General features: G+C 32.8%; 1 protein-coding gene across 2 annotated transcripts; it reads left to right on the top strand.

Annotated features, from left to right (window-relative positions):
* On the top strand, nt 1–27,416 carry Hen1 (Hen1 methyltransferase). 2 transcript variants are annotated; one of them, XM_085946507.1, is made up of 16 exons: nt 1–389; nt 2,700–2,876; nt 3,694–3,953; nt 4,296–4,465; nt 5,213–5,261; nt 7,382–7,505; nt 8,209–8,381; nt 8,793–8,907; nt 10,195–10,420; nt 12,242–12,357; nt 14,457–15,105; nt 20,413–20,626; nt 22,886–23,576; nt 24,956–25,057; nt 25,213–25,365; nt 27,006–27,416. In XM_085946507.1, the coding sequence occupies exons 1-16, from the start codon at nt 153–155 to the stop codon at nt 27,279–27,281; spliced, it is 3,732 nt and encodes a 1,243-aa protein (XP_085802633.1). In that variant the 5' UTR covers nt 1–152; the 3' UTR covers nt 27,282–27,416. The 2 variants fall into 2 exon arrangements, with proteins under 2 accessions (XP_085802633.1, XP_085802634.1); XM_085946508.1 differs by lacking the exon at nt 24,956–25,057.
* Nucleotides 27,417–27,638: the final 222 nt, after the last annotated feature.

The raw sequence follows: 27,638 nt of genomic DNA, 5'->3' as shown, positions 1-27,638 counted from the left end.
AGTACAACTAGATAGCAACACAGTAACATTGTATCAGGATCTGTCAAAATTTCCATCTTGTTATGGTAGTAAACATAACTGATAATATACGTAAAATAATAAGCGATTGGTCAGTTATGTGCATGTGAATCGTGGTGCAGTGAAAACGAGCAATGATTTTAGCCTTGCATGCGTATTCATTGCTGCGCGACACGTTTTACAGCACAGCAAAGAAGGAAAACACACCAAATAAAATTCTCCAACAAAAGCATACCGTGTCTAAAATGAATCCCAGCGCTGTCTTGGATGAGGATGGTGTAAAATTTTCACCCCCGGCTTATCTACAGCGCTACGGAGACGTTTGCGACATCATAAAATCCGATAGCCGATGGTCGGGAAAAATAAATAAGGTTTAATCTTCGACATACATAATATATTTCATATTTATATCAATTTAGAAAGATACTGATAAGCAAAAGAAAACATGTAATCAACACGGTCATTCCCGTCAATATCAAATCTAAAATCCCAATTAAATTGTTTTATGTTGATTGTTGTACTTAAGTGTTTTATCATTGATCTACTTATCATCTATCAGATCTATAATATCTATCATCTATCTCCATCATCTATATTTATCATCTACATCTATCAGATATTATATATCTATCATCTACTTACAGGATGAACACCATGCCATACAAATCTGAACAAAAAATGGGTATTTTTCCAGAAAAAGGTCTAGACACCAGCTGACAAAAGTCACTCTTATTTGAATGTCGGTAAAGTTCAGTTTTGAGTAAATACATTGTCATACAATATTTATTTATAAAATGAACATTTAGCATATTATTAAATACAAAATAACGCAGTTTCAAAATGGACTCTTATTGCAGTGCAGGAAGAGTTATTTTTTCCCGTCACTTTCATCTGTGTTATCCTTTATTTACGATAAAGAATAACATTTGTATGAGATGAATCTGGGAGACTAAAATGTAAGCGGCTTGGTCAAGTTGTCATTGGTTTTCACCAAGTTTTTCCTAAAACTGTTGTGAAACCGGCATACAAGAGAATTATTGTATTTGGATAGTCAAAAAGTCCCTAAGTTCATTTTTGGTCAACCTATATTCACATTTTAAGGTTTCATATTCTGTATTTTGACAAATTGTATGATGGTTGATTGGGTGTAATTAATGTATGTATATATGTCAGATCTCCACAACCTACCTCCACTCTTCGTCACTGAAGTATACATGGTATGGTAAACAAAAATATGGTCACTATTATAATAGTAAGTAGTTGATATATCTGGGGGTCAGAAGCAGATGGCGGTAAGTCAACTTTTTTCGAAAATGATGTTTTGGTGCCAATTTTTAAATGAGACTAATATCTACAAGAAGCAGATTGCAACATGTCCAAAAATGTTGTACTTTTAAAGATAAATCGTAAATCTGTGCAGTAAGTCCTCTACCCTGTAGAAGCAGAATGCAGCGTAGTGACTTATCGCATTACGCTTCTAAATTGTGACAATCATATCGACTACAATATATGAAAAATGTTGGACTTACTTCATTCTGCTATTAAAGTTTGGACTTACTTCATTGTGCTATTAAAGTTTTTCATTTGGCTGGCAACATTTTCAGTAGCAGAGTGAAGGAAGTCCACTTCTTATTTCGCATTTAATGCTATTTTATATTAAAAGATACACTGATTTTGATATGTAACATTTAAAAAAAATTAACACGTTGATCGCCATGGGGGTCACCGGTGACCGGCAAAGAAGACCTGCCTTAGAGTTGTTCTACAGCGCCGGCGGGCACGCGCGCAGTGCATTTTTCGATACGCGGTGACCGGCATGGCCCTTCTGTATATTACTGCCACTTGGCCTGAAAATATGTCTTCCCAGTCACAAAATATAGGCTCACTAATGTAAAGAATATACATAATAAAAAAAAAATTTTTCCTTTTAAATTGTAATTGTGTTTTTATTGATATAAAAATAAAAATGAAATAGATTATAAAAATGTAAGTTATAAAAAATATGTAAATAATAAAAAAATAGAATTACAAAAATGATTATAAGATATGTATACGTATATATCCAGTTATGTGTATCCAGGTATTATACTACCCAAATGAAAACTTTTATTCCTTATTTGTGCCTTTTCTGTTTATTATACTATCTAAATCTAAATATAATTCGACCGCGAAATGGCATCATGCTCTCGTCAACACATATGGACAGGTGACCGGCGAAATGGCCGGCCCGGCGCAATAGAATAAATTAACTTGTTGGCGCCGCGACGGACATATGTGACCGGCACATCATAAAAACCAATATTTACGTAAAAAAATCATCAAAATGAAAAAAAAACATTATATTCTTTCATAACCTATCAAATAATACCTTAGAAACAAATAATCATTTTTTAACTATTTTATGTAAAACTAGTTGGCGATCAATGTGTTAGAATATTATGTTTTTATACTGAAATAAAAAAAACTATTATTGTCTGCCTCATTTGTTATATTTTACCATTCAAAGCAGTTTTAAATTTTAAAACTGCTCCCCTGAACAATTTCACTTTTGTGACTTACCGCCTTCTGCTTCTCAGCCTCAGATATTAAGTTAAAATTTTCACTAATTTATAACATTTGCTTACTTGCCATGAAATTCTACTGTATGACACAATATAATAAGATAATTTAACCGTTGACAGGTAGTGGACTTTGGATGTGCCGAACTGGCCCTCTTCACATTTTTGAAAAATATTCAGGAGATCAACGAGATTCTCGAGGTGGATTTTGACAAGGAGCTGTTGGAGCGTTACTGTGATAGAGCAAAGCCCTTGCTCTATGATTACCGAATCGAACGGTCAACACCATTGAATGTCTCGGTAAAAATTTCTTTTGGCTGTATTTTGAATAAATAATTCCTTCAAATATCGTAAACAAAATTAATCCTTTATTCTATAGTGATTGATGTAGGAAAAGTTCATAGAAAATAAAAAAAAGAGCTTCTTCTTTTTCTCCTCGACGTTTCGTAATGTTAAATTCTCTTGTTAAAGTAGGCCATTGAAATACACCAGAACTTTGTAACCCCTTAGTTAACAATGATGGTGGGCTACAGTTAACAACATGACTTCCAGTTAAACTGTAAACAGTGTAAACTATCACTTCCTTTTTAGTTTGAACATATTATATCTGCTGTTAGTTAAACTGAACCCTTTTCAATACACTTAGAGTGACATTGTTCGTATTCATACAACTAATAGAATACTTTGCTACATCATTATCTCTTGAGAATGGCCTCTGTAATTACCCCGAAATGTCGAGGAAAGAAGAATACAGTATTAAGTTACTATTTCAAACAAAGTAAATTTATTTAAAATGATAATTTGGATGGTATTCATTATCACCACCACTGTTAATCCACTGCTGTATGAATGCTTCGTCTTCCAGCTACTTCCATACCTTGGTCATAAGATTTTCTCTGCCATCTATTTTCACCAAACTAGATCAATTCAGTGATCCAGCAAGATTAGCCCTATGCTCATAATTACCCTCTTGGGTCTATTGAATAACAGTATTTGTACCACTAATAACCCATTCAACGAGTGACATGTCCAGCCCATTGGCATTTTAGCAGTTTGGCAACATCTATCACGTCACGTAGGTGATAACTACATACCTATTTTGTATTGTTTCTTTCAGATACTCCAAGGAAGTGTTTCGGACCCCGACAGTCGACTGATCGGCTGTGATGCAGTTATCTGCATTGAGCTGATCGAACATCTGGATCCCGCCACCCTTGATCGGTTTCCACACAATATATTTGGCTTTATTAGACCACACCTAGTTTTTGTCACAACTCCCAATGTTGAATTTAATGTACTGTTTCCAAAACTCAAGGACGGCGGCTTTCGACATTATGATCATAGATTTGAGTGGACAAGAGATCAATTCGAAGAGTGGTAAGTTAAATATAATTTAATCAGAGTCGATCAGATGTTTTTAAAGTTCCTCCTCCTTCTAACCTCCTTCTAACCTCCTTCTAACCTCCTGAATTGAATGTTTGCAAAAATTCTGTACAAATCCCTAGGCATGTTCTGTTTCTAGCAACAAGTTGCTTTTTTTATCTTCTGAGCAGCTTATTAAAAATTTTCTCTTCAAAATCGCTTTTCATAAAGGTCCCCTTATTTGCCAATCAAGTATTTTTCCGAAGATCTAAGGGTTTTTTCTACTTTTAATCACCAACAAATCAACATTTATAATCGTATTTTCATAATCAGATGATTTTTTATTTTTCCTTATAGGGCCAATAATGTAGTGCTACGCTACCCTGATTATGATGTTGAGTTTTACGGTATCGCACCAGGGCCCGACGGTACGGAACATCTGGGATGTTGTTCACAGATGGCTCTTTTTGTAAACAAAAACTATAATAAAGAAAACCACGGAAGTACTAGCCAGACAATAAAACCAGGTGTCTATTTTTACAAATATTTTTTTCATTACAGAGAATTTCTTCTTCCCTTTTTATATCACCAAAATCTTGCGTTGCCGTTGACTGCGACTCTAGAGTCAAGCATCCCACATCTGTTATTTGTAATGTTGAACAAAGGTCATGAGCCGGCCATGGAAAATGTTGAAATAATGATTTCGATTGAGTTTTTGTTTATTGTTTTTTAAGTTTACACTGTAGGTGATACTTAATTAATGAACTGAGTTATATGTTGCCTGATTGACTTGAGATCGGAAGTGATTTAAGTCTGAGTACCCGGTAGTTGATAACTTCTCGGTGATTGTATGTTTTACTTGTTAAGTTGGCAAAATGATTTTGGTGCTGCCACCTGGGGTTTTAAATCCATAGCTGTGCTAATAGTGACGAAATCTTCAATTCCTTTTAGATCTAACACTAGATTGTGTTTTGTAGATAGGTATACTAATATATGTTATACTGCAAAAACCACTTACACATCATCTTTGTTATTTGATGCATGTCACATGTGGGACCTAATAGGCTAATGGACAGGACAATTAGCAAGAATTGAATTTCTTTGAGTTATTATAAAACTAAAATCATCTATTGTCCACACTTGATCCACACATGTAATTGGATAATTTTAGTTTTTTGACCAACGACATTATAAGGCGACGCATTTTAGTGCCTACCTACAATGTTCATGGAAAAGTGCCATTTTCATCACTAATTTATCTTATCTATTTACAGATGTTACTAAAATCACTAAGACTACAAAACCCACGTCAGATGATAGCTCGTAAGTTTTTTTTCAATTTTAATATTGAGAGTTTATTTTAATTAATATTTTTGTATAATTTATTTTGCGACACTCTATTATAAATAATATAGTGTCGCCTGACGTCCGTCTCTAATGCTGACTTAATATGATTTGTGGTACATAATGATAGTGAAATCACAGGTGTAAGGTATATAATATCATTTATTCCCATGTGTAAAAGTAGTTGTTACTCTTTTGTATATTGTGTATGGCAGTGGCGAAGACTCCATACTAGGCGATTATTTAAAGCCTACCTTCTTAAGAAAAATATTTTTTAATTTTATATTGACATACATATTAAATAATATAATCACATAATAATATATTCAATATGCCCAATGACATCTATCGTATAATTGTCATAATAATTTTACGATCTTTTCCACTATTTCAATAAGCACCATTTATGGCATGTCTCGAAGGTTTAAACAAATAAGCGACATCTCGTTTCGCTTCACATATTGTATGGATTACGTTTGCGTGAATCGAAAACTTTTTTTATATGAAGTTTGTTTCTCATAATTTCAAAACGTCTGCGGCGGCCCATATAAATTGGTAAGCTATTTAAGGAGCGCTTACATTTTACGTAAGTGCACATTTATTCAAAATAATTTATAAGATAATTTAAAAAAATTATTTCTAGGGATTCAATCACATATAAATATTGATTGTTGTTAAAAATAATAAATAATTTATCTCGTGATTTTTATTTGTCAGTTTATTCATAGACTAAGACAATTTATTCAGCCAATTATGTAAGTTGAAATCTGATATTGTATCTAAGTCTGTGTTTTAACTATAGGAGTATTTTAAAATGTCTAGTTTACGGGTTAAATTATAAATTGTTATGGAACAGATTCACAACAACGGATATTTTCAATATATTTTGAGCGTATCTTGCGTTTATATTTAAGAAAATACATAATTCAAATTAATTGCTTAATTTTATACCATCAGTGAGCGTTTGAAATTTCATCGGTTTTTTTGTACCTACCTATTCATCGGTAGTTATGTCGGATTATCTTCTTATTTCCCGTAAATACATCTAACAAGTGTGTTTTCTCCACAGCCTACCTGTTTCCAAAAGTCACCCTTCGCCACTGGTGTATGGTCACTATTGCCGATACTGTTTACATTACACCTGTTGTATCGGGTTGCCATACTTGGCCCACCTTCCGGTGTTGTTCAAAGTATCGAACCTTATTTAGGTACAATGTGGTACTTTTATAATAGTATATTTGTTATGTATTTATGTACCTATTTGAAGGTTGTTGGCCGATGACAGTGTAAGGAAGAATTGCCTATATTAAAAAAAGATTTAAACTGTTTAACTTAATTACAGTTACACGATGCAGATTTACAATTGGTAGATTTGGAAGGATTTCACTTCCAAACACGGCGAAATTTTAAATATACATGTTATTAGATCTGACTTTTTGAATATAGTAAAACCTCGTTAGTAAGAACACTGATAATTCGAAATTAGCCGTAATTCAAAATTTTCCCGAAAAAAAAGTCCCTTGAACATTATTTTCATATAAAACCATACTTTTAATTCGAATTTTGTAATTCGAAATGATTTCAGAGACCCTGGCATATAAAAATATTCAATAAATCATAATAAAGTACACTATTTCATGAGCCAGTCATTGAAAATTATGACAGACTTTTCTTAAAACATCAAAAATTACTTATTTAATGATGGTAATAAAAATAATCCTGACATTTTATGACCCAATTCGGTAGGCACATCTATGATTAGAAACAAAATTAATGAAAATCAAAAAAATTTTATATTTTCCCTCCATACATTTCGTAATTCGTAATTCGAATTTTTTTTCGATTTTCAGTCCCATGGAATTCGTATTAACGAGGTTTTACTATACCAGTTAAAGATTATCAGTTTATTAATAGAGTCGATAAATAATTTCAATACTGCCATCTCGCGATGCAAATCTAAATAAATTACAGCCTAAAATTTCAATTAGTCAAATGTTAATTAATACAGATGTCACTACACAACATCATGATTATTATGTGTAAAAATCTTTTCTTTATCAAGTGGTGTATGAAATATTGGACTATTGAACAATTTACAGGAGTTCAAATTTGCCGTTGGATCCTGCCACTGAACCAGACTTCGTGTGGGATTTGAGGAATTGGGAAAATGTGTTAGATCATGACCATTACAAATTAATCGCAAATTATATCTACCCATTTAAGGTACAGAACAGATCTTTAATTTTATATTTATGTCATAAATTTATATTGTATCAATGACTAATTTAAAATTATTTTAATAAGCCCTTCGTACATAGCTAGGAGTAGAATTCTAGCAAATAAATTCTAACAGTTACATACACTGATTCTAAATATGTCATTATTTATGCTTAAACAGACTTAATGGACATAGCATCTCACCATTTAATGTGTGGATAAAATGCCATAGCTGGATCATGTTGCTTTTTTATGTGTGTTTGTACTTAAAGCATTGAAACAATGAGTTGAGTTAATAGCTGACCACCATTAATCATAAAATCGATTTAAAATAACCAACACTTTGTGGAGGCCTTTATACTCAATGCAAAAATGTCAATTTGTTTCTTTAACAAATCACAAGAACATTTTGTTTCTATTTGACTATTTTACAAAACCTCACATTGTAGAATATAGGTTAGGATTTTATTTTTGTACTTATATCTTTATATCTGGGTTTGAATCTCACATAAATTTTGAAATCAACATATTTTTATCGGTACCTACGGAACGGTATTTGTAATGATTTCGTTATTCTCTCTAAATAAGTGCGTGAATAGCTAATACCTCTTTCTTGTAAATAATCTTGTTAAGATATTCCACGTCTTGGAGGGTATATTGTTCTCCATCTGGTGACATACATTTACATTCATTAAATGGTATTTTTTAGGTCGATACTAGAAGCAGAGAAGAAAAAATATTGGACGATGCTATTTCATCATTTAATTTGTTAGTTGGGTATGATTATGATTATTTTGATGAAACTTGTGATGAATGGAGGGTGCCACTGGAGAGATTACTGCCAAGAATCAACGACATTACAGTGGATGTTGAAGAATTACGGTATGAATGATTTTTAATAGTAAATTATTATCAATCGCTTTACAGCTAGCATAGATATATTCACTAGTAGTCGAGGGTACCCACCGGTGATTGCCATTGGTCACAGGTGCATCTGAGGTATTTGCCGCTTGTGTTACATGATCGGAGGTCGGTTGCACCGCAAGCTGGGGACCCAACGACTAATGCAGCAAGTCATATATATTGTGTTTGACATACGAAATTACCATGTGTGCACGTTCCGTACAAACAGAATGAGAAATGCTAACTGCAGCATGTGGTTGGCACAAGTTTCAGCGGCAAGTGGTTGTGACACGCCAGCACTTAAACACATGTTTCTAAAATTAATTCTGACATTCTGGATATTGATATGGAAGTTGTATAGATTTTATAAAGTGTGTTTATAATTTATAGGAGTATCTTGTCGAACAATGGTCGAAAAATAAAAAATGGCTTTCTAATATTTGATCAGAGCCATGAGAGTACCAGCGAAGATGAAGAAATCAATGACTCCGCCATTGATTACAAGGTAATGTCTATTGAATATATGTGATAATATTTCAATGCTTTATCTGATTTCACAAAGGATATAGCTGGTCTTTTTAGCGCCCACTATATATTAGAAGCTAGAACAATCAGATCTTTTTCAAATTCACATTATTTTATTCTACATTTTAATATGGCATTTCAGTGTATGCTGTCAAGCTACATAATATATTATTTAACCTGATCTGTGCCGGGAGGTTTTGTATGGCGGCAAGTGAGAGGCCGCGAATTTTTTAGCAAAAATAAACTTTTTTTTTTTTTTTAAATATGTTGAAAGGTTATCATATACACTTACCAATCATATGCAAAATGTCTCATGATTGAACCAGTATTTTTCCGAATTTTAAATTATTCAAAACAAACGCCTGAGACGCGCATTCTGTCTTCAAAGACAGGTGAACAAGTCTGCTTTTTTTGTATGGCCGGCACTGTATGCCCGGCCATATCCGCGAACATGTTCGCTTTGGCACAGAACCTGAAAACAAAGAAATAAATATATATATATATCAGTGGTGTGCGATGAGTTTTGATTAAGGGGATGATTTGAAAAAAATATATAGGTAAAGTATCTACACCATAGATAAAAGACGTATGTATGCATAAGTATATATATATTAGATTCGTAAGTTCCATATAAGAGGATGCCCCTACAGCTGACGCCATCTCTTGGAGTGACAATACATTTTGACTATGTGAGTCCCAGAACTCAAAAAGTATTTATTTTATAATCATAAAATTGAAATTGTGTCGAAAATAAATAAAAGACGATATTTCAAGTCAGATACAGTTTATTGCAATATGTAATAATAACAATCGTAACGTACTCCTACTGCTGGTGGTAATTATTTGTCAGCATTTTCTGTCAGATTGATGAAATCATTAATTTCGTATGTGAAGACGGAAGGGTTCATTATAAATTTTCATCGCTATCCTCCGTAGTATGGCAAAAAATCACATGTTCTTTTTTTAATGTGTGAATATCAACCATTATTTTCTAAATACACTGCTAAGACAACCATCATCTTCCAAGGCGCCAACATACTGAATATTAATTTTCCAGTCCACCAGTCCACCAAGTCAACCACACCAAAAATGTTGACAAGTCACCGTCAAGTATTGTAATAAAAAAGTTCATAGAACTTAGTTATAGTCCAAAGTTACCTTTTTTTATATACCCCCACCCCCACACTCAATAGTTTGTTATGGTCATTTAGCGGAAATGATAAAATGACTGTTTTGTTGTTGTATGTTAAATCATTAAAAATTGCAGAAGTGGGACTTGTGGATTGATGAGCCTTCATGGGATGAAGAACCGCCTCCTCAAGAAACCACATCTGGTGCTCCTCACGAACGAGAAACTAAGTCTCAGGATTATAATGATGATACTTTGATTCGCTCACCCCAAATGATGAATGAGGATGCTCTTCATCTCCGTACAGATGTCTATACTCCACCGGAAATGTCTGAATCTGCTATAGGAGATATCCGTTTGCTAGGTGTGTAAGGTTATGTATACAATAGTAGTAGACGTTATGTAAATGTTAATAATATATAAAGTTACAAATGAATAATGACTTGTCTGCAAAAATTATATTGAATGTTAACCCATTAGAGACAGACAAAAATGAAGAAAAAAGTGGACCAACAGCCAGATTAAATTTTTTAGTAAATTTAACAAGAGTTTACTAAAACTGTTGCAACTTTTTTATTATAATATGATTAATTTAAATATTTCTTCAAAACATGTATGGGTATTGAAACACTTCAAATTAAACTCATCTTTTTAAGAAATTTTTTTAAGAAATTTTCAAGAAATATCTAAAGGTAAAAATAAACATTTTTGCCAAAAGCAGCATCAAATTGACGCCGATTGTCCAGAATCATTTGGTCAACAGCGGTGCCAATTTGACATCTAGGTCAAAATAGAAATTTAGAGACTTGACGTTCCTTCGATGTCTTAGAAAATCTATTTATATAATTGTGAAGCACTTTTCTTTACATTTATGTTGAATGTTCGATGACTACATAAAGTATTTTTATTAGCTTACCAAAATCGAGACAGCTTTAGCCTAATAATAGAAGGGATGTTATAATTACAAGACATGATAACGTATTTGCTATGGATTCATAAACGTATGTTAGGTAGTTCTTCTATCGATTATAAGATACGCGTTTTTTTTTCGGTGTCCCTTAATTCGGGGTCTTATAGTCCAGTGTTTTACAACAATTATACCTTATGGGAAAACGCAGAGATCAATTGGCAACTGAATCCTAAGAAGTTTTAAACTCTGATGGTGATATTACAGATGAAAGTAAATACATAAATAATGATAATGGTTTATTACTATTGTATCACTGTTATCTTTATTTTACAGTTTCTATGATAATTTATTTTAATTTCTTATTCCTATTTAAAAGAGAATTAAAAAATTTAAGTATCTATTTTATAATCAATGTCATATGAAAATATGATGAAATAAAACAATGAATTCTGAATTAATATGAATGATAGTACACAGTCCTCTGATTGACATTCACTGTAATAATATTAATGCTTAGATGAGTCATGTGCCATAGTTCAGTCGTGCATCTATTCTATTCACAAAACTGCTTTCGGCCTTTACGGCAGCTAAATAGGATAGGAAAGTATCAAAATATTAACACTTATTGTAACAATTACAATAAGTTAGCCGTTTGAACTGTCAAAACTGTCTATCTAACTCTAAAATTTATCACAGCCAAGAGAAGTGCTATTAAAACATAGCATTTATTGTAACAATTACAACTAGCTTATTGTGATTGTTACAATAAGTGCTAATACTTGGATACTTTCCTACCCTAGATAGCGGCCGAAAGCAGTCTTGTGTATAGAATAGAAGCGCAGAACTGTCAAAACTGTCTATCTCACTATAAAATTTATCACAGCCAAGAGAGGTGCTGTTAAAACATAGCACTTATTGTAACAATTACAACTAACTTATTGTAATTGTTACAATAAGTGCTAATACTTGGATACTTTCCTACCCTAAATAGCGGTTGAAAGCAGTCTTGTGTATAGAATAGATGCGCAGGAGTTTATAGGTAGATCTACTACTTCAGCTATGGGATTTGCCACCACTAACAAATTTGCATTTGACTACTTACTTGTAGCCATTAAATTTAATACTTAGAAGTATTTTACAATTATTTATTTCGATTTATATAGTTTAAAATTTTGGGACCAAATTCCATTTCGAATTACGAAATAATATGTTTTGATTTATAACGAAATTTTGCATGAAAAATAATTCTTGGTTAATTTTTTCCTTTTTTAACAGGGTCCAGCACTGAGGACGGATCTCTTTTGAATAGCCCTCTGGCACGATTCTATGGACCAAATGAAAGCTCGACTGACGAGCAGAGACTGTCTGATTCTGGATATCTCAAATCACAGGTACATTTATATTATGTAGTATTGTAGTCATTAAAATAAAAATTTCAGTAAGGATGCGGTCTTGAACTCGGGACCTTTTGATACCTACCTTTGAAATTATTGTAGATGCAACCAATTAATTCTGTGTGCACTCGGTAGGCAATAAGTCAAAAATCACTACTTTTTGTAAAGCAAAAAAAGAATTACGTTTAGGATAGTATATTATGGGAACATGTACTCCGAAATTTATTAATTCAATGATGTAGATTTGACTTACGTATGATTAATTTGGCATATTATTTAATTCATTTTTCAATATTTTAAACTTATCGCACCCTTTCCTTTCGCATATCAATATTTATTAAAAGTATTGGTAACATCTTCTTATTGTGCCATTCCCTAGCGGAGGTTGGCCACCATCAAGGTGATCTTTGATTTGTCGTCTGCTACCCGGAACAGTTCAGTGGAGCTGCACTCGTACCAATCATGGAGGTTTTTAAGCCACGAAATGCGGCGCCGTTCTGTGCTACGCTCTCCATTGATCTTTCCTTGAATGACAAGTTGGGGAATACTGTACTTTTGTCCTCTCATAATGTGGCCGAGGTACTGTAGTTTCCTGGTTTTGATACTACATAGAACTTTTCGGTCCTTCCCCATTCGATTGAGAACTTCAACATTTGTCACCCGGCCAGTCCAAGGAATTTTGAGGATGCGTCTACATTTCGAAAGCTTCAAGTCTCCGTGACATCTCTTGGTTTAGCGTCCATACTTCCATACCATAGAAAAGAATTGAGAGAACATATCAACGTACCATATGTCTCATATAGTCTCAGACCTAGGTTAAGGTCTTAATTGCTAAGGAGGCGTGTGATTTTGAGAAAGGCAATCCTTGAGATCTCAATTCTTGTTTTTATTTCCTGAGACTGATCCCATTTCTCATTGACCCATGTACCTAAATATTTATAATGGGTCACACGTTCGATTGGTTCGTTGTTAATGACAAAATTTGTGTTGGTGTCTGGTGTCGCTATTTTTGATACTAGTAATAGTTTTGTTTTCTTGAGGTTCATTTTTAAACCATAAGAATTACTGACCTCATTAACCTTTAAGCTATCAGCAATCAGCACAGTATCATCGGCATATCGTATATTGTTAATATGTTTCCCATTAACCAAAATACCCACCAATTCACCTTGTAAGGCTTCCTTGAAAATAGCTTCTGAGTACATGTTAAATAGCAGAGGTGACTCTGTCGTACACCGCGGTGAATTTTTACCTCTCCACTGATTTCTTTTTCGATCTTAATATTTGCTGTTTGTTTCCAATATAAGTTAGCTATCAGTTGAACGTCTCTTGCATCGATGCCTTTCTCTTGTAAGACTTCGAGAAGTTTAGGATGCTTAACAGTATCGAATGCTTTCTCGTAATCGATGAAACACATATAAACATCAACATTAACATCTAGGCATCTTTGCACTAGAACATTCAAGCTGAAGAGTGCTTCGTGAGTGCTCAAACCACTTCTGAAGCCAAATTGTGTGTCATCCATGTCTTCTTCGCATTTTCGAAAAATCCTATTATGGATGATTTTTAATAAAACTTGTAACATTTGGCTTATCAAACTTATCGTTCTAAACTCGCTGCACTCCTTTGCATTTGCCTTTTTTGGTGTAGTGATAAAATTACTAATTATTTTTTGTTTGTTTAAAAATTTAAGTATTCAAACAAGTCACTGATAAAGCGACCATTAAATTATTTATGGTTTTTCTATGAATTTATTATCATTCAATTTATATTTTGCAGTTTTCATACATTTAGGTACCATTGTACCCTCTGCCGATTTAAAAAAGAAAAATTATGTTCATTGTGTCATCACCTACTTTAATAAGTATCACTTGTACCGTGCGTGCTCTGCACCCACAGATTTTTTAAAAATTCCATTGTGCAATTTAATGCCATACTGCGGATGATAATATTATAACCTCATGCCAAACACACATGTTCCAGTCATAGATTACAATATGTATTTATTATTCATCCAATTTCTATCACAACATTATAAATCATCCAAAAAGTGTAGTAGATGAATACGTTAATCAATTTTGTATACAATTTATCAGCAGGATTCACCTCAATCACCAGTATGCTCCGACACATTCTCAAATGATCTAATAACCCCCGACAAAGACTATTTAGAGATGCAGTCAACCATACTGGAATGCATTCCAGAAAATCTCAACTGTCTCTCGTCAACCTCTAAAGACGTCACGCGACTGCGAAGAAAATCAATTGGACCGGGAATTGAATCAAAACATCCGGAATTTAATGATGGAACATCGACAGTTATGTCTCGCCCAAAAAGCTTAAATATGTGTACGACTAGTCCAAAATCAGATATTGATGAATCAAAAAGACCAAACAGTGTCGGATCTAGAAATCATTCAGATCGATCAAGATTTAATGATTATAAACCGTGGAGTCCGATACCTAATGATGATAAACCTGAAATGATTGATATAAGTCCTATTGACGATGGTATTGAAGATGCTCCTATGCGTCAGTTGGCTTTGGACCCGCGAAATATTGACAGACGAGTAGCAGAAGGGTTTCGTATCCACGAACGGATGGCCCGGCCGGATTTCCTGGATGTTCAAAATGTTGACTTTGCTGTTTTCCAAAATGGAGATCGCTTAAATAATAATTTGGACTTTGAAGGAAATAATTTTGAGGGTGGTGAAGATGCTGATGAAATTCACTTTAGAGACGGAGGTTAGATTATTCTCAACTCCTATTTTAAATATTGTAATTGGTATTATTTTATGAAAACGTTTTAATGATCTCATAATTTTAGATGTTTAAAAATTCAACTTATCAATAATTTTTGTTTTTCATTCCAAATGTATTCTCATTTATCATAAAAGCAAGAATGGTGATTTTGAAATGTTTAATATTGTAACAACCTTTTAAGGGCTCATACGCACTAGCGGCAGGCCGCGTTCCGGCTAACCATGAGTCGCGGTTGTATTCGCGGTTATCCGCAAGGCGGCTGACCGCGGGGACAGCGGTTACGTTTGCGGCTAGCAAAATTAAATTAATTTCAAAATTAACGTGACTTATCTTGGAGTTCTGTTAGCTAGGTAAGGATGTTTGAGAACCCAGATAGATCAAATTGTAAATAATTGTCTGAACAGTTTTGGAACTAGGACACTTGAAGGAGAGGCGAATCAACTGAGAATGGTTATAAAATAAAACTCATCGAAGATTTAAATGTTTTATTCACTCCTTGTTTGTTAGTACACTCTCTTAATATTAATTTCAGAAATAAAATATTTGGGCGTTCATTTAGGAACCACTTCTCGTTTATTAGTAGGTACTCATTTAATATATATTTTTTAAATTAAATATTCGGCACATTTCATGTTCTATAATATGCAAGGTCGTTTTTCTACATTGTATATAAATTTTTCCGTGATGAAATCCAAGGAATAAGTTTTTAACAAAAACACTGCCTTATGACTCATGCGGTTAGCCGCCGTCTAACTGCCTAGTGCGTAGTGCTCCGCCGTGTGGTAGACCACGGGCGGGCCGCGCTGTGCATGACAACCGCCGAGATGTAGTGTGTATGGTGTAGGCACTTTTCATACAAAAAACGATAGGCGGCAAGCCGCGAGGTGGCGTGCCGCAAGTGCGTATGGGCTCTTAGGCTGTTGGATTCATATCCCAATTTCAATTGCGACGTAAGCGCCAGGACAGCGATAATAATAGCAGCAATAATAATAAAAAATTCAGTCGGAAACAAAAAATAACGCATGCACATGCTAAACAGCTAACCTATCTTGGCTTTTCAAGGGTTGGCACATGTAATTTTTTTAATTAGTCAATATTTGTTTTTTAATTCATCTTTAATGTTAATATACCTAGATACCTACCCACTTTTAATTTTGAAATAGTTAAAATGTAGGATTATAGATCATTGTTTTTAATCAATCAATAATGTATCTATACCATAATAAGACGCTGATTTTTTTAATGGTAAATATTAAATTTTGGTAATGTATAGGTAGGTACTACTTTCAATTTTCAAAATTCTACATATGTAGTTAAAAATGTTTGTAAACATTTTTTTTCTCTTCAATAATAGAGTTATTTATGTTGACCGCTGTTTTGGGCTATAAACCTGTTATCAGAACGACAATAAGACTACTAACTAAATTTTAAAATTTAGTACACAAAAATTAAAATTTAAGAAACCATATTATTATATCGTGCATTTGACGGCAGTACATTTTGGTCGCCGCGGAAGATTTCGGAACATTAATGTATAGAAAATAAATAATTGATTCCTTAATTAGTGTGTTAGCTTAACGGTATGTAATGTATTAGAATAACTATTATAAATTTTTTTTTTTTTATAATTTTATTTTCTTTTCTATTGATATCATCTAGTTGAGGGTTTCTTATATCCATCGACCGTGTTAGTCTAGGATCAACGAGTTCAGGCAATACACAATTCATATAAAATCTTGTCAGTTGTGATTCCATTTTATCTATCCAAAAGCCGTCATCTTTGAAAATGTACGACTCATGATTTGCCCATGAATAATGCGAAGCCACCTTCAAAGAATATAGTTTAGTATTAATTATCTTTTAAATTAACGTGCACACAAATCTAATAATAATATTTTTGATTTAAAACAACTTATCAAATATGTTTCAACCTTGTGACTGGCGTATGTATTATGTGGCTTGTTGAACAATATGTAGTTACTAAAGTCGAATAATGTTCCGAGAAAAACTAAATTTTGTAAAAAAAATACACGTCCTCACCGCATCAAAGTCGGTCCTCTAGTAACTATTTTATATCTAAAGAATGAAAAAACTATATCGGTTCCAAAACCATCAAGATTGTCTTTTTTTGTTAATTTTGAAAAATAATTATATTTCTAAAACGTCTGAAATTAGGATAAGATACATGAAACGTACTACGTGTTTTGGTAATATAGCTTCACTAATTATACAGAATTTATGGAGTTCTATTTATTTTTTCATTGTTGATTATTATTTATAGTATTAAATGAATGTTATATTATAATAAAAAAATATTTTTATTGAGCAGTATATATTATTTTGTGAGAAAAAATCATTCAAAATTGGCTAATATTTATGCTCAAACTAAAATGGCTTTAAAATCTTTATTTTTCTGATATTAAAAAAAGTACGTGAGTTAATCAATGAAATGTATTATTCTACACATTTCTTTCATACAATCTATACCTCCAAAACTATTATTAAGTTCTACAGCCATTGTGGCGTACTAGTCATTTTGGCCAATTTCGAAAACAGGACCGACTATTTGTCATTTATTTTTAAAAATAACCCGATTCGTAAAATTTAAATGATACTAATAGTTGCATTAGAATGCAGATTAATTAATAACATCAGATTTAAAATAAATAAAGAGTTAATTGTCTATCAATTTAACCATGCTTGTCATTTCCACGTTTCTGAGAAGACAGGAAAAAACGGGTCCAATGTCCTTAAAACTCTGCACTTAAATTGTTCAAGAAATTAAGGTTACCTACCTGGTTGATGATTATAGAGATTTCGCACAAAGTTTCTACTAATAATGGCGCGAACACACTACCATCACGTGCCATGCTGTCCTGTCACATGCGCTCACGATGTTAAAAAGTGTGCAATGTCATTTTTCTTGGTATTTAAAATGTTATCTCCGCTCCTATCCTGTAGCACATTTTGAACAAAAAATTAATATTGTCAGAATCTACCGAAACGGTCAGAACAACGTTGCGGTCACCTCACGCGTATCACGCTACATCACCAACCGCACGAGTCAGTGAACATTTTTTTTATTTTCTGCAAGCTTACACATTTTCGACTCTCGTCATGGATTTTTTATTAGATGATTATCTATGACTGTATTAGTCTGGTGTTTACGTATATTATCTATGATCTGCTGGTTGGGTTCTGTTCAAAATAATATTTTCTCTATGCATGTAATATTGCAATAAGTAATTTGACGTGTGCACACGTAGAAACTGTTAAGATTAATTGAAATTACCATGAATCATGAATAGTAGTTTAAAATATCGAATGTAAAGCATTGTTCTTACCTTATGTATCAAATTCCTTCTTTCGTTATTTCGAAGTTTTCGTCTCCAGATGAGATTTCAATAAAATTGAAGACCGAAAATGTAATTTTTGGTTTAGGTAATTGACTGTGCATTTATCAGTCATGCAGGAATAATTATTGTTTGAGGTTTTTTGTAAAAATAAATATACATTATAAAAATGTTTATTAAAAAACGTGCAAAAGCAGAAATTTCCATACATAATTTTGACTGCCAATAATTGCTTGACTTAATGATTCTCGTTTTCTATTAATTTATAAATTGCACCCATGCTCTTTTCACCCTTTTATTTTGTTGATCGATAACTGCAAAAACAACGACAGTTTCGATCTCCGTCAGCGTGGCAGCACGTGAGCGCACGTGATGTGATGGTATTGTGTTCGCCCCATAGGAAAAATCAAGAATATTACAAATTATCTCTGGTTACATTATACAATGATTTTGGGGATACTTATACAAATTTTCAGTTCATAACACTTATTGTGATAACCTGGTTATGTTCTGTGCAATCATTGGTTACAAAATAATATAATGTATCATTGCATTACGTATAATAAGCAGATTTATTATTTTATTGTTCTATTTGTTGTATTATTTATAAAAATACTTGTGATTTATTCTGTATTCTTCTTGTGTACAGCCATATTATAATTATGCATTTATTTTTTGATGTTATCCCTGTCATTGTTCCTTTTTCAAATATATTTCTTTTGCTAAGCATTTTTTGTTATTTTTATTTTAGGCATGCAATTGCGAAATCCTTTATTATTTTAATGTAAGAGATAATATTTCCAAAATGCTGCTATAGTTTTGTGTAAGTATGTAAACATTTGAATTTATTTATCCTTTTAGATTTATCGTAGTACCTACTTATCTAATTTATGTACTTAGCTATATTTGTTTTACACGTTATATTATATTTGTTGACAAGCTTGAATCCATTGTACTATATCTGTCAAACATTTATTTTATAATAACTAGCAGAAATGCCTATGGACCGATGAGTTTTAATTTTTTCACTGTGTTAATGGGGATCTTCTTACAAACTAGAATCGTTCATGGCTCACTATCAGTTTGGGAAAATCCAATGGCTGAAAACCACTCCAAATCAGTCAGTTGATACTATATTTGCTGCACACCGTTAAATACAATACGCCTATACAAGACCAATGAATGACTCCAAATGTTTTTCGAACTGTCAGAAAATGTGTATGCATCAAATTTATATGTGAATTTAACCAAAAACCTATCCTAAATAGTAAATCAATGCTATGGACACTATGGAAGTAATGGATAGTCTCGCAAAACATTAATTATTGTCTATTGTCTATTGTCAACGTTTCCCACCTGATTTTTGACCAGGAGCACCTTTATAATCAAGAAAGGAGTCTTTTTGCAATGAAATATGTATAATTATAAAGAGTTGAAACAATATACCTATAATGTCATGAATAACATTATTTATTTCTTTTGTGATTAATTAAAAACGATTCTATGATAAGATTAGTAGGTAGTAAGCAAAATTGATTATGTGAAACAGAAACGTCCTTATGAACTTATGATACATACAATAGGTTTCCCATAATTTTTATGGCATCGAAAAATTGTCTATATTATGATTTTTTTTTATTTATATATATTTTTATATTTACATAATTAATCAATGTACTTTTATAAGAATACATAGTCATTCAAATAGCATATCAGTCAGTTATTAACACAAGAAACGATCTACATATTGCTGGAAATACCATAAAATCATGAATTCTAAATAACATTAAAGAAATTGTCGTTCACCGGTATGTGCAATTTTATGTGTTTTTGAGTAGTGATACGTTAAGTTAAGTTGTACCTACCTAACAGAAGTGACAACAATAGTTAATGCTCATATGCTTTGTGTAATAATATATAGTTGTTTTATGTCTAGGTAACATTTTTCACGGGGAATATATGGGAGACGATCGTGAATTACTAAGGCTCCACCTGGACAGGCACAATGAGAACCATTTGATACTGGATCAAGAGATTGACCGACTAGTGAATGAAATTAACCATGAGATTGATCACGGGGAGATTGTTGAAGATATATTAGAGTATCAGGAGAATAATGAGGCTAACGAAAATGACGGTTTTTATAAAGGGTATGTATATTCTGCGTAGCCAACGAAGTAACCAGGACACAACTAGAAATTACGCCAGGCAGATGAGTCACAAATGAAAATATTTCCATTAATCACAAAACAACGCATTTAACTATGCCATTTAGTGGCGAAGGGTGGAGGTAGGCTGTTAAGATTCGCTATAAATAGTGCACACTAAACTTTTTTAGTCATATATATTTGTTTTTATTGAACTAAGACTACAATTTACAGATGGTGTTAGTTAGTTTTTAAAAATCAATTAACCCCTGCCTAAACGAAACCATAACAGTTTTAGTCTAATTTGGGCAAAACGACAAAATTGTGCACACTTTTTCATTCATAGTTATTTGTTTTCGTTGGATTAAAAATACATATTGCACATATTCTTGGTTATTTTTTTTAAATTCATTAAGCCCTGCTTAAACCAAACTATAATATATATAAAATATTATTCTATTTATAAAATATTTAAAGTTATGTATGATTTAATTGCATAATTTTAGATATTTTATAGATATACATGTATTTTTTGACTATTTATTATGGCTTGGTTTCTCAGGGTTTAATTGAATTTTAAAAACTAACCAACATTATCTGTAAATTGTAGTCTTATTTCAACGAAAACAAATATCTATGTCTGAAAAAGTTTAATGTGCACTGTTTATGGCGGATCTTAACAGCCTACCTCCACCCTTCGCCACTGCCATTTGCATTGACTTGCAGTCATACGACAAAATATCTGATGTCAAAAAATAGCATCATGATATTCTGACCTGTTCAGTATTATGATTCTCAGAATAGACTACAATTCTACTTGTGGTAAACTATTTCATAGTATTTTTGTATAGAAACACTACATTTGTTTATTTAATTTTATCTGAGGCAATTCGTAGGTACATTAAATTTATAGTATTTCAATTTTTATATTGTAAAATTTGAAGTTATTGTATGAAGAATTACACAATAATTCCTGGGTACCACCCAGTTGTGTTCTGTCATATATTTTTATTACCTTCCAAGTCGACAATAAGATTCATTCATTTACTTTACAGAAATAGCCAGAGAAAGTTTCAGTCAAATCACAATCCATTCTGTAGTAATCATTATTCAATAAGATAGACAGTAAATTATCATGTTTACTCCTAAGAGTCCTAAGCGGGCATATAATTATAATAGTCGTTCACCTAAAATGTAGAAGAAAACCTTCATGTATAGAGATGGAGACTAAACGGATGGAAGTGACTGCATAAAAAAACAAGTAATTATTTTTCATAAAAATTCTGAAAAGATAAAAGTGATTTATATTTTTTCAAACTGAAATTGCCGACAGCAATTTTTATAGGGACAATATCTCAGAAGCCTCCACAAGGGGGGAGGGCTTACAGGGCTCTAGCCTGGGGGCCCAGGTTTTAAATAGTCGCCGGCGCTATTTTACAAATGTAAAATCTTATTTTATAATCATTTTTAGTGTATTTCCTGACTAATAAATGAAAATGGTTATTTATCCAATATGACGAAGGGTCGCATGTTACATGACTACCACAAAATGAGATCGTGATCAGTGCTTCATAATATGATGCCAAGTTGCGACAACTCAATAATACAAGATTTATTTATAAACTACAAAAAATCGCTAAAAATACACGAAATTCCCCTAATTTCACCTCGCGGAACCTTAGGGGTCCACGGAATACCAGTAGGAAATACTACTATAGAACATTACATTGCCCTTAACTTTAGCGATAGCCCGCCAAACATCTTGTCCTGGGGACCTGCTTCAGGATGTATGGGTCATGGCCTCCACCATGCAAGAAGATACAAAATCTTTGCCTTTCAAAGTGCAGGTCATCTTTTTACATGGAGTGGTTATTAATCATTTGTTTGGATTTTTGCTCCGGATCATACACACAATGAAAAAACATGGAACAGGACATGCATTTTCCAGACATGGGATCCTTATTAAATTTTAACTATAAGGTACTGATAATATGTGTTATGTCGATGAATGAAGGTGCCTGATAGACAAGAAATTCATAGTTATACATATACTTAGTAATGTGAATCGTTATGTTATATTGAACATGAGTACGAGTCTATTAAAACTATGTATGTACAAGAGGAAAGAAGACATATTAATCGCTGCAATGGACAACATTTGACATCTGTAAAATGTACAACATGGACAATCAAGGATTTGAGAATTAATAATCATCACTTTACTGTGTTATACTGTCTTAAATAATCAGTAATTGTTTACAGGAATTTACCCGCTGATATTATCAAAGATTTGTCAGCATTAAATTCAAAATCAACCGACTCTGTCACCTCGCCTACTAACGAAATAAAGATACTTAAAATTGAACACAAATTACACCAAGTGGACCATGATAATGACTCTTCAAAGCACAAATCATTCGAAGACTTTTTGGACACATTTTCAAAATTGTCTCCATTAACCCAAACCACACCGACCGATTACCACAATATGATGAATTTAGTGAATTTCCAAGCGAGCTGTTCGAAGTACGGGGATAAGGATAACGAACCATCATGCAATAAATCGTCCGAGTATAACCTAACTTGTTGCCATGGAATGACTGACCTCATAGATTTTTCTGAAGATAATACAATTAACGGTGAAAGTATCTGTAATGGCGGTGAGTCCGAGATAAATTGTTCGTCTGAAGCTTTTCATATAATAAGGGACGGCGATACGTTCACTTCCATGACAAACTTATTCGAAAATCAGAGCAGTTACGATGTGGGACAAGTAGATTTGGAATATTCACTCTTTGGTAATGACCCAGAGTTGCCTGGTTGTTCTTTTGGCGTTGGACAGTTTGCTTGTGATAATGAGGAAGAAATTGAATCCGTGCTTTTGCTGGCGGATTACTTTCAAAAGGAGGATCAGAAGAGATTGTCTCCAGAGTGCCCGAAACCTGAAAGTGAGGTTTGTTGTGATTTATTATTATTTTTATTTATTAATGACTAATGTAATACTCTAACTTTAGTGAACACACAAAACAATTGCAGGGTTTTGAATCACTTTTTTGCATAGGAAACTTCTAAGTATTTGAGATCCACTTATGTGGCCATTTTGTTTTTTGATTCATTTACAAATTAAATCGCTATAACATTATTAACTGATGATTTCTTTTTCGATTAATGTTGAAGAAGTTTGCTAAATTGGTAGTCATGGTCCACTTTTGATCATAAGAAAAAATTGCAGTGCACCAAAATCAAACAGTCAGAAAACAAAGAAAAATATGCGGACAAAAACACAAATTAAACAGATTATGTACTTATATATATCAGTCAAAGAAAAAAAATATTAAAAAAAAGGTATACCTAGGTATACATCAGTAATATGGAAAAACTGTAACTAAAATTACCCTTCAAAATGGAATTTATTTGATGTCAAAATTAATTAAAAGTGATTTCTGACATTTTCGGATATTGCAGATTTCAGAAATATTAGGTCGAATATTTGATATAGCTACATTTAATTCTTAGTCTAAATTCATGAGTCTTTTTCATTTTCTAGTTTTTATATAAGTTATTGTTGAGAAACCGAGTTCACACAAATATTATGTTGAAAACTGTAACAACATTTTCGTGCATAATTTTGCGAAGGACTTTTTCGGTTTTCACTATTTCGAAAATTTTTCTGCTTTTATCATTTTTTCGCAGTGCACTTGCAACAAGCCAGCGGTGCACCGGTTAAGAACCATTGTTTTATACCATATTCAAAAACTTATGGTTATGCTCCGTAAAGAAATCATTACAATCAATAATTATTCCAGCACGAAAGCACAGTCATCGGCATTGTGTCGATAGGTATGACATGCCACGCACTCTGACCTCGAATAGAATACTTTTTTTTATTTCAAGATGCACACAAAAAAACCCTGAAAAATCAGATAAGTAAAATAAAAGGTTTCATATAATGTCAAACAGCGACACTGAACAAATATTTTATTATATTCAATTGAAATCGAAAACTGTGTAAATTTATTATTTCATTTATATCATACTAAATAATATGGATATTTTTATAACTGATGTGAGTATTATTTTTCTAGCCCAATAATATATTTTTTGTACGATGGTCCTCGGAAAGTATCCACCATGCAAAAAGAGAATTAGGTGTAGGTACTTTATTTTGTTCTGTACATTATCTATATTCTGGGTACTCAACAGACATCACATTCTTTCATAATTATAAACATAAACGCAATGAATATCCCCTAATGAAAGAGTGCTCGCTTGTGGTCAATAAAAATATAATTGTGGATTATTTAATACCTTCAAATTCTTTCTCTTGAACAGGACCCTGATCAGAAAATTACACCATCCAGTGGTTTTGTCTCCGTTGAAACTCTTTTCCCCGATTGGTTGTTTGAAATATTATTGGCAAGGAGTAATACCAATGTAAATATTATCAGTCACTTAACATTATTTATTAACAGATTTATTTACTTACTTTTTGGCAAAGGGTTCTCAAAGAATAGGAATTAATTTTTTTGTTTTCTCAAATTTTCCATTTGCCGATATTTTAGTGTAGAGTTTTCTGTTTTTTTTTCCAGGTACAGGAGGAAGTAGTGCCACCGGCAGCTCCTTTCGTGGGTCCATTGGAGGAGCCTCAGTGGGGTGCTTTTGGTGATGGGCCGGGGGTCCACTCTGTCTCTTCCAGTACCAGTTCGGGAAATTCATCAGGATCTCTCAGTGATGATCCACAGGTTGGTGGTCCCTTAAAATGCGCTGTCACAGATCGAATTATAGTAATATTTATATTGCTTTTCTTGATTCAAAATATTGTTTTATTGTCCATAACAATATACTGAACATAGCTGAACATTTGTCATTATTAAACATTGCAATCTGACACTTCTGTCCAACAAGAAGATTTAGGCATAAGCCGTAAGGCGCTGTCGTCGACTAAATGGAAGGAGCTTGTTAGTTCACAGTTTTAATACGTAGCCAAGAAGATTTAACAACAGCTCGTATAGAATTTAAAGGCGCGTGGCCATTAGATACTATTAGCATGATAATTAAGTGTGGTAATTAATTAGTAATTATTTGGTCTTGTGCTCATGGTATAAAAGCCTGCAACTATTTTTTAAAGATAAATTTTAGTCAGTAATCCTATAAAGATCTGTAGTGCAGCTGTCTCTCTAAAGAAGACTTACTTATATCAGATAAGGTTGAATAACTTTTTCATGTGAAAATACTGCTAAAGTTACATCATATGTGGCAAATACCATTTCTTCCATGTGAAGGATGGAACTATGTCATATTATTGTCTATGGTTGTTATTGCCGACAGTCATTATATCACATCTGTCATATCGGCTGGTCTCACTTGGCACCCTTCCTGTTCTTCCTCATTACTAGCCTAAAAAATCTTATTAAAAATTGTGATACATTTGTATGAACTTTGATATTTAGAATATACTACAGTAATACCCCGTCACTTAGAAATCCACGGGACAGAAAATCAGTAAAACTTGAAAAACATGTTTGTATCATCATTCGAAATCGCTATAAATAGATTTTATGAATTTTTGCGAAAATTTCGATTCACGGTGAATTTCGAATTAACAAGGTTTAACTATATTTCTTATTCAATGAATAATAATACTGAGAATACACATTCTTTATTGAATATGCATAATACATAACACATGTGACTTGAACCCATTACTATCACAATCTGAGAACTGTGCTTTACCAATTAAACTATTGTTGCAATCATTAATCATGGGCTTAATTTACAAAAAATATACAACTGAAGTGTTATTTTCGATTCCCTTAAGAGCATACATCAGTGAAACGGCAAATAATTTTCAGCAATAGGTGAGACGAAATTTCGCACTTGTTGCCAATCGGGGAGCGGTAGTCGAGATGTGAGCTCGTCAATTTGTTTTGTGATGGCGTCGGAGGAATATATTCTTATATCGTGTAAAGATGACTAAAAAACGTTACGCATGTACTCGAAAAAGAAAATATGTCAATGAATATATTATTATTATTACTAATATAACAATAAACATAACATTAAATAGACGCATGTTGAATTTTTATAACAAATTATGTTTTGTTCGGCACGCGTCGTTTACACAATCTGCGCGTCGCGTAGTCACGATCTTGTTAGACCATGCCTCAGCTGAAGTATAGCCTTAACATTAACGACTATGTTTTAGTTTGAATCAAGGTATTAACAATAAATACGTAATAAATTTTATTCATATAAATATACAGCGTTATGATTCCTCCAAATTGTAGTTTTAACATACCTGTATTTGCTTTTTTTTTTGCATGTATCTGAGGTGGTCCAAATTATGTATGTTTAATAATATTTGGATTAAATTATTTCACAGATCGAGCCTCTTGATCTGTTTTGGGTGTCATCAGCGGGATCTGTGTCTAACAACTCGACGCCTGTTCACATTCATGGCAACCGGCGGCAGCCTCACGATGAATCGTCATCGACCGTCTCCGACACCAACACAAACTCCCGCTTGGCATCGGGCTCGTTACGCCTCAGAGGGCGGGAAACAGTCCGCTCCTCGCAGGTGGACTTGGGCATCAGCTCGACACAGTCGGACGCCAGCGGCAACGTCGCCGACAATGAAATCGACTCCGAGTCAGACTGATGATAATATAATAATTTATCACTAAATATTTTTTTGTAGATAGAACCTATTCAGATTTAGTAATATCTATTTTCGAGGAAGGCCTATTATTTTTATGAATTATTTATTTCAGATGGCGAATTTATTTTTTGAAAATAGTAATATTTTTATACATATATATTTTGTAATGACTTTCCTTTTATTATTATTATCTTTATACTGGGGTAGGACTCAAAAATTTAATAAATTTCTGTTCAATTTAATGACTATGTATACTATAGTAATATTCTATTGTTTTCATTATCAAGAACGATAATTTGCTTTAATTTATAACTTATTTTTTTTTGTGAAAAAGACTAAAGGCAGTTTTAATGTCAT

Source organism: Rhyacophila brunnea, unplaced genomic scaffold (assembly GCF_057557595.1).
Source record: "Rhyacophila brunnea isolate RB1 unplaced genomic scaffold, BYU_Rbru_1.0 scaffold_2, whole genome shotgun sequence".
Classification (NCBI taxonomy): Eukaryota; Metazoa; Arthropoda; class Insecta; order Trichoptera; family Rhyacophilidae; genus Rhyacophila; species Rhyacophila brunnea.
This window is presented reverse-complemented; position numbering and strand designations above follow the sequence as displayed.